A 12,291-nucleotide genomic window follows, 5' to 3' on the forward strand; every position below is an offset into this window, starting at 1 on the left:
CGAGGCACTAGACATCTGCTTCACTACTCCTCTCCTGTTTCCTCATCTTCCAAGTGGGCAATTTGTTACAGGGTTGCAAGACAGCAAATGTGGGCAGGTGTCAGCTACTATGAAGCCAGTAGCCCTGGAGTGATCAGTACATGGGTTCTGGCAGTCACAAGAATGAGAATGTGAGTCCGGCTGTCTGGGACTCCAGAACTGGCCAGACCTGGTGCTGAAGGGACAGCTCCCAGAACAGGGAGGACCTGGGGTGTGAGGCCAAGCACTCTTGCCCCCTGCTGCGGTCCCCACCCAGCCCCAGATGCCGCCTGTCGGGACTCGCCTGCAGAGGGTCAGCAGCTGGTGCTCCCATACGTCCAGAAAGAGCAGCTGGGATCGCCAGGTCCCCCGAGACTCTCAGGCCCTTCTGCCTGATAATAATCATGGAAAAATGAGGGACAGTATCTAGGGGAGGCACATGGAGCCTGGCCTCGAAGAAGGATTGAGGGGAGACACAGATGAATGACCCCCAAGACCCCATGCCTCCCACGTGGCCCAAGTCAGAGGAAGCCTGGGACCTTCTCTTGCAAGCTCCTGGCACATTAAGGATAGGCTGTACAAGGGGTGGTGGGAGGTGACCCTAGAATGGGGAATATGTATCTGTCTGGGTGACTGACAGGAGAATGTGTGTATGTACGTGTTCCTCTATCTCTCTGTGTGTCTTTCTCCGGAGGGTTCCTATTTAAGCTTCCAACTTTCCTTATTTCTGGTGTGGATTTCTGTGTGGGCGTCCTGACCCGGTTTATGAGTGCATTTGTGTGGAGTCACCTTGTGAGTTTGCCTTGGGTATGAGTGTGTGACAGTGTCTGTGTGGAGTGGGTGTTGTAGGAGTGAGCAACGTGTATGTGTGTGTCATTCGTTCCCGTGCAGGAACGTGGTTCTCTTGTCTGCCTGAGCGAATGGGGCCGTCGCATGGCCCTCTCGTCTTGCCGTATCATCTTTCCCAGCGCTTAGCACCTCCTGGCACATTATGTGTGCTTGCTTCCTCCCTCCTTAGAACGTCTGCTCCCAGAGGGCAGGACTTGGTGTGTTTTGTCCACAGCACTGTCCCCAGCACCAAACACGTGCTAGGCACCAGCGGGCACTCAGTAGAATAGCGAGGAGTGAATGAATGCTGGGTCCAACGTGTGAGTGCTTCTCAGGTTGCACAGTTAATTTCGGCGTAATGCTGCTGGGTTGGCGGTGTTGGGTGACTAGGAGAATTTACGGCGAGGATGTGTGTAATTGGCTCGGAATATGTACAAGCTTGTACGTGTGTGCAAAAGTGTGTCTGGGGAGCTGAGTGGAATGGACTGTGGTGTGTGCGCTAGCGGATTTGTGCATCTCTCACGTGTTGTATGGCGTAATTGTCTGGTGTGCTAGTGCGAACCTGTGTGTGCCTGAAGAGCGTGTGTGTGCCCGCACGCGAGTGTGTGTGTGTGTGTGTGTGTGTGTGTGTGTGTGCATACTCGAGGCTCCCACCCCTCGCTCTCCTCGCGCCCTGCGCTCGGCCTGGGGGCGGGGAGTGGGGGTGCGGCGAGGGCACTGCGGTTCGGCGGCCCGCCCTCGGCGCTGCGGCTCCGGCGCGTCACTGCCCCTCCCCGCCCCCGCCGCGGGCCCCGCCCCCCGGTCCTTTGTAGCCGGCCGCCGCGCTCGCCTGCAGCCGCCCGGAGGCCCCGCCCCGGCCCCGCCCCGGCCCCGCCCCGCCGCGCGCCCCGCCCCGCCCCTCCCCGGGCCGCAGTCGCGCCTGGGCCGCCGCGGGCCCGCAGCGAGCGCGGAGCGCGGCGCACGGCGGTGGCCAGGGCCGCGGGCGGGCGGGAGCGCGGGCGGGCGGCCGGCCTTGGACCGGCATGGCGGACCGGCGGCGCGCGTGGAACACGGAGGACGACCTGCCCGTGTACCTGGCGCGGCCGGGCAGCGCGGCGCAGACCCCGCGCCAGAAGTACGGCGGCATGTTCGCCGCGGTGGAGGGCGCCTACGAGAACAAGACCATCGACTTCGACGCGTACAGCGTGGGCCGCCGCGGCTCGGCGCGCACGCCTCGCAGCGCTGGCCGGCCCGACGCCGTCGGCCTGCCGGGGCCCGGCGGCAGCGAGGACACGGCCAGCGACGTGAGCGAGCTCTCGGGCTCGGCAGTCAGCTCGCCGGGCGAGCGCGAAGAGCGACCACCCGCGCTGCGTATCCGATGCCCCGCGCCCCGCGACCTGCCACTCGGCCGGGACAATGGCCAGGTACCCTCGGGGCGCGCGCGGACCGGACCGGGGAGGGGGGGGCGGGGCCCTCGGGGCAGTTGGGCGTGGAGCCGCCCGAGGGCAGCGCTGGAGCCGCTGCCCCCAGGCTTGAGAGGGCTCCCGAAGGCCCCTCCCCCACTCCATCACCCCGGAGGGTCGGAGAGGTTGTGCGATTTGGTTGGGGTTGGCCAGCCTAGCCCGTGAGACTCCAGAGGGTCCTTCGAGATCCAGTCCCCCGCTCCTCTTCTGCAGAAAGGAAGAGCAAGGTTCTGAGAAGGAGAAAGTAAGTTGGCCCAAGGTGCCATATGGACCCTTAAAATGCGAGGGGACCTCTAGGGTGAAGTTAACCCAGGGATCCCCATTCTCTGCTTAGTGAAAAGGAGGGGAGCTCCTTTCCGCATTCGTCCATTCATTTTTTCACGCACTCATCAGTCGTTATAGAGCACCTACTGTGTACCAGGCTCTGGGAGAGGTTCTGTGAAACGCCTGTGGTCACACAGGTTAAAGCTGAAAGAAACCTTTCCTGTGTGCTCCCTCTGTGCTTTCTAGGGCAAAGGTTTGGTTAAAGATTTAGCGGGATCGGCCAGATAGAACTAGAAACTGCTATCTCCAAGCACCGACATCTTCAGGGGACGCTCCCGAGTCCCACAGTACGACGCCAGTGTGCTCTCTTCACAGAGCAACTTGGAGGCAGAGCGGAGGTTTGAACCCCAGTCTCTAGCTTCCTAGACTTGGAGGTTTTTACCCTCGGAAGTGGAGGCGCATTAGGGCGAGGGAATGCCAGGCCGTGGGCCCTATAGCTCTTCTCCCTTAAGCTAGAGGTCGCCAGGGAACTGGAGGAAGATGGATGGATAGACAGCACACCTTTGGGATGTATGTGTGAGGGTCGGGGCCAGATGCCGGGGGAACGGAAGTTGGAGCACCCGAGGGCCAGCGAGCTGTCAGCTTAGCAGGGAACTCGGAGTCTGAGCACTGCTCAGGCCCCAGACCCCTGGTGCTGGAGTCCTGGTTCAGCACGCTGGCCCCACCCCAGGCCAGGGTGGGCGATAGATTCATTGTGAGAATTACATCAGTTAATGCTGGTAGTCAGTGAGCATTCAATAAACGTTCGTTTTTGAATTTTACTATCATTTTTTATTAACCCTTCTCCCCTTAAATACTATGAAAGGAATAAAGCGAGAGGGAGGAAGCAGAGCTCCATCCAGACAAATCTGGGAGGGCTTCCTGGAGGAGTGGGGGCTGGGGCCAGCCCGGGGCTGCTGGGACGCAATACTGGGTCTCCTGCTGCTCCCATTCCCGATCGCCTTCCGCCTGGTGTTCCCGCAGCTCGGGAACTCTCCGTGGTCCTGAATCCGGCGCCCTGAAAGGGGGAGGTCTACAATGATGGTGTGTGAGGTGAGGGGGTGGGGGGCAAGGGAGGGAGACATCAAGAGAGTCATCTTCTTTTCCCTGCCCCTTCTTATTCTTCCCTCACCACCTCCTAACCTGGTGGCTGACCTCACCTGGGATCCGGGCTTTTGAGCCCTTGCCGGAGGTCTCAGGGCTGCGGGTCCAGAAACTGGGGTCAGTACCGGGAAACACTGCTTTCCAAGCCAAGGAAGGCACTTCGCCCTTTGAACCTCAGCTTCTCCACCTGTGAAATGGGGATGGCCTTTTTCTCCCAGCCACCCATAAGGCGTGGTGGAATATCAGGACGGCGAGAGAGCTTTGTGCACGTCCCGAGCAGTCTGGAAGTGCGTCCCTGACAAAGCTACGGTCAATGTCACCAGCGCCAACGTCGCCCCCAGGCTCTGCCTGGGCCGGCTCCGCAGCCGCGCCTAGGCACTTGGGGATGCTATGCTGGTCGCTTCACCTCTTCCACTCCTCCCTCTCCTCCTCTGGCCCTCTCTTCCCTTTCTCGGTGGCTTCTCGGGGACTGGACAAAAGGCGGCGCCTCCAGCGCGCCTAGGGCTCCAGAGCCCTCGAGGTTCGGGGCTGCGGAGCCAAGGGGCTCACGGTCTCCCTAGAGGATGCGTTTTACTTTCTGTGGACCAGGCGGCCACAGGGCTTGGGTTCCGGGGCGGGCTTCGCGGCTCCAGTGCTTTGCAGAGGGTATGGGGCCGGGAGTCCTCCTCCCCCCACCCCCCCACCCGGCCCAGAAAGCCCTCTCCTGGAGAGGGAGGAGGGGTTTCTGCAGCGCCGGCGCAGCGTTTGCGGAGGCCCAAGGCCCAGCGACTGCGGCGCTTTGTACCGGAGAAGTCTGCTTGGGAGCAGAGATCTGTTTGGCCAATCGCGAACCAGTGCCCCTCCCCCGATACGCACGTGGTCTTGTCCCCAGCCCCGGAGCTTCCCTGCCCTGAGTGGCCCCTGGGGACGTCCCAGTACGTGGAACCTAGGACTTAACAACGCTGAGGAAGAGAATGCAAAAGTCATGGGAACGGAGACCTGCAAATTCTGGTCACCAACAAGGATTTAACCAACCGCTCGAGCCCAGAGGCCAGGCTGAATGGACGAATGTAGGAGAGTGAGCTCTAGAGAAGGTGTGCGGGAACCTGGCCTCCAGATAGTGTTCTGCTGTAGCTAAAATACTTTAAATAAATGAGATATCATTTGATTTCTGTAAGCCCTAACTTCCCACCTGTATAATGGGAAAATTATGGCCTAGCGTCCCTGGAATACTAAGATGCTTCTCTTTTGTGAACTTACAACCCCACCTCCATTTCAAGGCCAAGGCATCTCTGGCCTCCTGTCCTGGTCTGGGTGACTGGCCTCTAGGTGGCCTGTGAAGGTAAGGGCCTCAGGCCTCAACCTGCCTAGTGGGGGCTTTACCACCCCTAGCACACCCTCCCTCTGGGTGGCAACTTAAGAGTAAAGAAGACGGGTCTTCTAAAATACACTGTGGGTTAGTATGTTGCAGGCAGAAAGTGAATGGCAGAGAAAGTTAGCATTTTATTCTGTCTGGAGATTTGGGGCACCTGTCTAGGGCTGTGGGGGCTTGCTGGGACTCCTGCTTCCTTCGTTTTCTGCTTTCCTGTTTATTAAGCTATGCACTGGCCTCCTGCCCACCTGTCCCCAGAGGAACATCTGGGTCAGGGGTGCTGGGGTTCTGGTACACTATACCCTGGGAGGCAGGACATCCTATTCCCCTCCTGTCTCCTAGCCTCTCCTGGGGTCTGCGGGGACCTTAGTGCCAGTGGTCCGGCCCTCCAGGCAACCACTGGTAGGCAAGACCATGGGGGTGACCTGGTGGCCCCAGGGCCAGGCTGCTGTGTGAGGAGAAGCTGCTGCAGAGGGTGCAGCCGTCAGCCATTAATTAATTGGCTTAGGGCCTTGTCTCATTCTGCTGCACTCCATCGGCCTGGCAGTGGGGCTCCTGGTCAGCCCTCAGGGAGGCTGATTCAATGATGTGAGTGGGGAGGGTGGCAGGAAAGGCTTTACGGAGAAGCCGTTGCCGAGGAGTCTGGGAGATGGGTAACCTTTGTCTGGGGTTAGATGTTGAGGAAGAGGGTACAGCCTGAATAAAACGGCTTGCAGGCCTTGGAGATGGAAAAGTGCTTAATTTAACTCCTCTATTCAGGGAGTGTGCACGGCGCATGGACAAACGGAGGCTGCGGCACGAGAGGCAGGAGGGGGGCAGTCGTTGGGCCGGGGCCAGAGGGCCCCGAACGCCCCCAGCAGCTCGGGCGGGTCCTCCGCGCCCGCCCCGCACTCCCTCCCCCGCGCAGCTGTTCCCGGAGGCCCGCAGATGCGGTGCCGCACACCTGTGGCTCCGTCTGCGCAGCCGAAGGCCGTCTCTGGCATTTAAAAGCACCCTGAAAACCAGACCTTTGCAATCGCGAGAGCGAGGCCGGGGCGCAGCCGAGGGCGTGTGCGCGGGGCGGGGGGCGGCGGGGCTGGGCGGCTGGCGGGGAGGGGGGGGACGGAGGGCGGAGTGGGGGGGGATCGGAAGGGAAGAGCTTCCTGGTTCGAGCCGAGAGGGGCGAATCGGGCTCGGCTCCGCGCCGCCGGGAGGAGCTGTCTGTCTGTAGCCCCCTCCTCCCGCCCTCGCCTCTCCCTCCTCCTCCCGCCCTCCTCACCGAGCCGGGCGGTGCTGGCAGCCGGAGCGGCGGCGGCGGCGGCGGCGGCGGCGGGCGGGCCGAGCAGCCGGGGCAGCGGGCGCGTGGGCAGCCGCGGGCGCCGAGCCTCCGTCCCTCTCTTCTGCCCTCCCGGGCCTTTGTCACCGCGCCCGCGGGGAGCGGGACCGGCTGAGAGCCGGGCCGAGCGAAAAGACAGCCCCACGGGTCCGCCGGCCGGGCCGAGGGCGCCAGCGGGGCCATGTCTTACCAGGGCAGGAAGAGCATCCCGCACATCACGGTAAGCCGGGCCCCCGCCCCCGCCCCGCCGTTCTTTGTGGGCTGGGGGTGGCCGCCGCCAGGGTCGGGATCCGCGGGGGGACTGCAGGGGCGGCCCGCGAGGCTTCCTGCGTGGCGGCGGGTGGGGCGGGGCTGATCTCAGCCTTGCAGCCCCCTCCCCCCAGCCTCTGGGGACAATGGTGGTGGTGGGGGGAGCCCCGCACGGCTAGGCGGGGCCGGAGTCTCGGGTCCCTCTCCCCGCGGGCTTGCCGCCCCCCCCCCCCCCCCGCCACGGGAAGTGCCAGAGGGTGGCGTGGACCGGGTGGATGCGGCGCTGAACAAAAGAGGGAGGGGCGCGGGGCCCGAACCCCTCCCTCCGGCCCTGGAGCGGGCTTAGGGCGGGGAGGGCCGATGGCCTGCGCCCGGCCTCTGCACGGTCCAGCTCTTGCGCCTCGCCGCCGAGTTCCTTCCATGCCAGAGGCAAGAAAAATGCCTCTGCCCACCCTCCCCCCCCCCCTTCCCCTGCCCGTACTGATGGAGTGGAAGTCTGGACCCAGAAACAGCGCCATGATGGAGGAGCCCCTCCCATTCCTCACCGCGGCTAAAAATAACCCTCTCGGGGCTGCACTGGCAGCTGTGGCCCCAGAAGGGTTAACACTGGGGGGTAGGAGAGCAGTGGGCCCGAGCCTACCGCCGCCGGCCCTGGGTGTGGCCGGAAACAAAGGATCCCTGCTTTGTCTTGGGTGGGGAGCTGAGGGCTGAGGACGCAGCGGTGCGGAGACCTGGCCTCCACCCCATTCCCTCCTTGGCACCAGAGGGGAGCCAAACCAGCCCCGAAGGATGCGCCCCACAGGCGCTGTGGAAGCCAGTGGGCCTTCGGTGGTGGGTGCAGGAGTAGCCAGGGGCTGGGAGGTGGGATTCCAGGTGTGATAGAAACCTCCAGCGTGACACCTGAGGTTTGAGGACAGGAAACCCAGTCTACTCCTACTCCTTTACACAGAATCCTGCCTCTGGGAGCCCTAGGGCACCTACAAGAGGGCAGCCTTGGGTAGGGGGAGGGAGCGGACACTTCCCATTCACCTGCCCAGTCTATTGCAGACATTAATTTATGGAGTCTTCTCGATAAATCCTTTGAGGGCGGCATTGTCTACCTAAACCTCCCAGAGGCTGGAGCACTGGCTGGGGCACGGGTGAGAGGAAGGCTGGGTGAGAGCCCCCCATGCCTCCTGTCCAACTGTGGTCTGAGTCTTCCTCTAGAAAACCCCTCCTGGGCTCAGCTTCAGGTCTTGCCAGCAGACCTTTGGTGAGTTTGTGTCCAGAGGTATGACCCCTGAGGGTAGAGACCGTCTCTAACCCATCCATGATCCCTGCCTTCTGAGATATGAAGGTGTAAGTGGCCAGTCCTTTAACACTCTAGTTGCCTGTGACTCACTGGAAGGGGTCTGGTTGACCCCAGGCGAGGCAAGTGGGAGGAAAGTGGAAGGGGAGGGTGTTTGAACCAGGTCCCTGCCTTGGGACTCTCTAGCCCTACCCCCTGAGGGGAACTAGGGCAAGTGATGGCAGTGCAGGTGACGGATGCAGTGACAGATGAGTCTGGAGCCTTGGGTCCCATTGTGGCTGTGGCCCATGGAAGGTCTGTCTACCCCCCACCCCCAGGACCCTGGTTTCTAAAAAGGTAGTTTGGCTGGATGATCTTTGAGGCAGGTCTGTAAGGTGCCCCAGACTCAAATAGTTCTCAGTCTTCAGGGACACAGCAACCACCCTGCCCTCCTGCTGTGACCTGCTGAGCGGAGGTGACTTGGCCAGGCTTCCATACCAGACAGATCTGGCTGCTCATCCTTGCTCTGCCAGCTCTCTTGGCCTCCGTGCTCCGATACCCCAAATGGGCCAACGCTGGCCACTTCCCAGGACCGATGAGCATCCAGGAGAACTCTGGCAAAGCGCTGAGTGTGTGTCAGGCACACAGTAGGTGCAGCTGGGACTGCTGGCTGATTCTGCTGCTTTAGTGTTTGTGTGAAGCTAGTAGTCGGCCTGTGTGTCAAAGAGAACCCAGTGGAGTGGTTCCAACAGCTTCAATAGCTTGGAGAAGTGGGAAGGAGATGCTGAGAATTATACTTAGTTCCTGGGAAGGAGGCTCTTGATGAACACTTGTGTTTTATTTGGTCCACATAAGCCCACTCCATCCAGGAAGATCTATGGTTTAAAGGAAGAGCAAACCAGAGAGGATGGACTTGACTGGAGCCCCTTTGCAGGACCCTCGGCTTCCTGAGGGTCTCTTGCTGATAACGTCCATGTTGTGACAGGAACCAGAATGCCGTTAAGTGGGGGGGGGGGGGGGGGGGGCACCGTGGCTTTCCTGATGCTGCACCCCCGGCTTGTGCAGTCATACTCACTCGGTAAATTAAATTAGCGCTGGTCTGTGCTGGGCACTGTGCGGGGTGTGAGGCCAAATAGGAAGGAGGTGGGCTTTTTGCTCTTACCTGCCCAGAGTTTGGCAAAGACTAACATTTCCGCCTGAAGTTGCACCAAGGTGTGGGGGCTGTCGTAAGGGGACACCGAGGGGCCTGGTGGAAACCACAGCAGAGAAACTCACCCTAGTCCTGGGATGGGGGACAGGAAGGATGGGGGAGGGGGTTGTTTCTGCCTGAGTGGAGGGAGGCCCAGAGGCAGAGGAGTGTGGCATGCTGGAGAAACTGAAGGAAAATCCGCATTGTGGGAACCCAACCTCTGCTTCCAAGTCTGCTCTGTGCATCGGGAACAAATCCTGGATGTTTCCAGTAGCCATGGTGGGCGTGGCCTGTGGAGGGGCCTTGGGGGTTGGAAAAAGACCAAGAGAAACTCTCAGCTCGTCCCCAAGGACCCCACCTGCTTCATGTTTGGCCACTCTGTGCCCCCGTGAGCCTCAGTGTGGTCATCTGGCCAATCGGGATAAGGTTCCAGCTTACGCAGAGAATCCAGAGATAGGGGAGAGGGTACCTTGAGCAGAGGAGAAAGGGACATCTCAAGCAGGGCAGGGCTGAGTTAGGAAGATGTTCTACCCACCTTGATGGTGAGCAGGCATCTTCCCCTCTGGTTCCCACCTCAGCCTTTTCCTGAGAGAACAGAGCACCCGACAGAGAGGAGGGAAAAAGCAGAAACACTTCGCTTCACCCCCCAAGGTTGTTTAAAATATTTACAAGGCGCTCCTTCATGTGTAGCTTTGTAAAAAATTGATGGCACAGCCAGGGATTAACTTAGCTAGAGCTGTTTCTGGAGCCCACTGCGGTGGTTAAGTGTTAGAACATCCTGGGCGTGGCTATCAGCAAACAAAGGCACATGGTTTCCTGGCCCCTGCACAGGCTCTGTCTCCCAGCAGAGCCACTAAGGAGTGGGGGGCCTGCTCCGCTGTGGGGGGAGACCAGCGTGTCCACCACAGCGGTTATGAATTATTACTATTGCAAGTAGGACCTCACGAGTCCTGGTCATTGGTGGTTTTGCAGGCTGTTATTATTACAGCATTCACCATGACCTCCGTGATCTGACTCGGTGTCCAGAGCGCCCCCATGAGGGAGGCGGGTTACTTGGATCATCCCTGTTTCCCAAAGAGAAAACGAAGGTTCACAGAGGCTTAGTGGCACGGAGGAGTTCTTGCAGTGGCCTGCGGAGGAATGAACAGCCGGATTGAAGCAGAAGGGGGAGATGGGCTGGTCTGCCTGGCCTGAAAATCACTCTCTGGTTGAAATCTGCGTGAGTCTGTGTGTGTGCCTGGGTTCGATCGAACGGTGATGAGGAGAGAAAGACAGGGGTTAGGAAAACATCAGACTCAGTTAGTGACTCTCATGTGCAAGCGTGCAAACCCCACGTGAGCCCCGTCCTGCTTCTTCCCGAGGATGCCGCTCAATGTATCGATAGGTATTCAGTTTATTTGCTCCCCTTTCTTTTCATGCAAAGGATTTGCGATGCCCACAGTGATTTGTCATGCGTATAGTGAAATCCTGAGGATCCTGAGGAAATTCCTGAGGATCAAAGTAGAGCAGGGAACAAACCTGCCAGTATTTCAGGCCACTGGAGGTGTGCAGCTGGACATCTGATGGCGATTCGGAGCTTCCGGCATCCAGGGTAGAGAAGCAAATGCTCAGCGACATCAAGTTTGTGACCAGAGAGAGGGAAGTGGGCCATTTTCTTGGGGGGAAAATTATTTTGTTTAAGTGAAATTGTTAAAAAAAAATTTTTTTAATGTTTATTTTTAAGACAGAGACAGACAGAGCATGAGCAGGGGAGGGGCAGGGAGAGAGGGAGACACAGAATCCGAAGCAGGCTCCAGGCTCTGAGCTGTCAGCACGGAGCCCGACGTGGGGCTCGAACTCACGAACCGTGAGATCATGACCTGAGCTGAAATCAAGAGTCAGATGCTCAACTAACTGAGCCACCCAGGCATCCCACCTTAATTCCCTTTTTTAAATCTTTCTTTTTTTAATGTTTATTTATCTTGAGGGAGAGAGAGAGAGACAGAGCATGAGCAGGGGAGGGGCAGAGAGAGAGGGAGACATTGAATCCAAAGCAGGCTCCAGGCTCTGAGCCGTCAGCACGGAGCCTGACGTGGGGCTTGAACTCACGAACCGTGAGATCATCACCTGAGCTGAAGTCGAATGCTTAACAGACTGAGCCACCCAGCTGCCCCTAAATTAAATTCTTAAAAGGTGTTTCAGAGAGGGTAACCATGATATTGTTAGCTTCTTTGGTAACCTAGCTATGCCAACTTAGCCCTGCATGTCTGTGTCTCGTGATAGACTTGGCCCAGACTGAATACATGGGACACACGTGATGTAGCATATGTGTATGTGCCTGGCACGCTGTGAGTGGCTGACAGATGATCATCTCCCTCTCCCAACTCGGGCTGTCTCTTTGAGGAAACAAAAACTCAGGGTGGCAGGTGAACGGCAAGGGTTGGCCACATGTCTGTTCTGTTGTTTGAACTGTGCGAGGTGCGATGGGCGGTGAAAAAAATCCCCGTCTCATGATCCATAACCTTAATGAGCTTACCGCCTAGGTGACAGAGTGCACACGCGAGCAACCGAGAATGACAGAGCACAGGTGTTAGAGGGCCTCGGGGAGGGGGAGACTCTGCTGGTGGAGGCTGTGGGAGGTGACTGCCTGCGGCTTGGGGGGGACAACACGAGCTAGACGTTCAAGGATTTGATTGGTGGAGACAAGGGAAGAGTGTGTAAGGCACGTGGAACAGCATGTGTAAGACTTGGACTGGGGAATGAATATGGTCAGAAGAGAGTGAGGGGTTAGTCATCGATAGACTGGGGGGTGAGGAACGTGAGAGAAATGTGAATTCTACAATGCTTTGGAGGTCAGGTAGACTGTACCCAACACGATAGGGGGGGAGCAGATTAGATTCCAAGTCCAGCTCCAAGGGAAGTGGGGTATTTGACTTTGGGCAAATCACCTCCTTTCCCTGAGCCTCAGATTCCTTTTCTCTATAGAGTTGGATTAGAGGATCCAGTTCCGCGTTTTGGATACTCCGATTTTATTTTGTGGGTAACGGGAAGCCACCAGAACTTCAAGGAAGTTCTTGAACTGGGAAGATGGTGTCATAAAGGCAGTGTATGTGAGAGTGTGGGTTCTGAAAGCAGACAATTTGGGCTTGACTTCTATACTAGCTGCGTAATTTGGGCGCGTTGTTTCTTTCTGAGAATTGAACGAGTTAGTATAATACATGGAAGATGCTGAGAGTAGTGCCCGCA

General features: G+C 58.8%; 1 protein-coding gene and 1 long non-coding RNA gene across 3 annotated transcripts in view; one reads left to right on the forward strand and one right to left on the reverse strand.

Annotated features, from left to right (window-relative positions):
* The first annotated feature begins 1,751 nt into the window (after positions 1-1,751).
* CRMP1 (collapsin response mediator protein 1) overlaps positions 1,752-12,291 on the forward strand; it is a 78,247-nt gene continuing 67,707 nt past the window's right edge. Inside the window, exon 1 of one of the 2 annotated variants that reach the window (XM_078446272.2) lies at positions 1,752-2,249. In XM_078446272.2, coding sequence (XP_078302398.1) covers positions 1,869-2,249 — 381 coding nt within the window. In that variant the 5' untranslated portion in view covers positions 1,752-1,868. Of the gene's footprint in view, positions 2,250-6,485; positions 6,582-12,291 lie in introns of those variants that run through there. The other variant, XM_078446273.2, reaches the window with a different exon arrangement.
* On the reverse strand, positions 3,367-6,858 carry LOC132692731 (uncharacterized). Its single transcript, XR_013555340.2, has 3 exons — positions 6,305-6,858; positions 3,752-3,882; positions 3,367-3,609 (listed from the first exon to the last, which is right to left on the reverse strand). It is a non-coding gene; the product is annotated as an uncharacterized LOC132692731 (long non-coding RNA).

This window comes from Panthera onca, chromosome B1, assembly GCF_046562875.1.
Source record: "Panthera onca isolate mPanOnc1 chromosome B1, mPanOnc1 haplotype 2, whole genome shotgun sequence".
Taxonomy (NCBI): Eukaryota; Metazoa; Chordata; class Mammalia; order Carnivora; family Felidae; genus Panthera; species Panthera onca.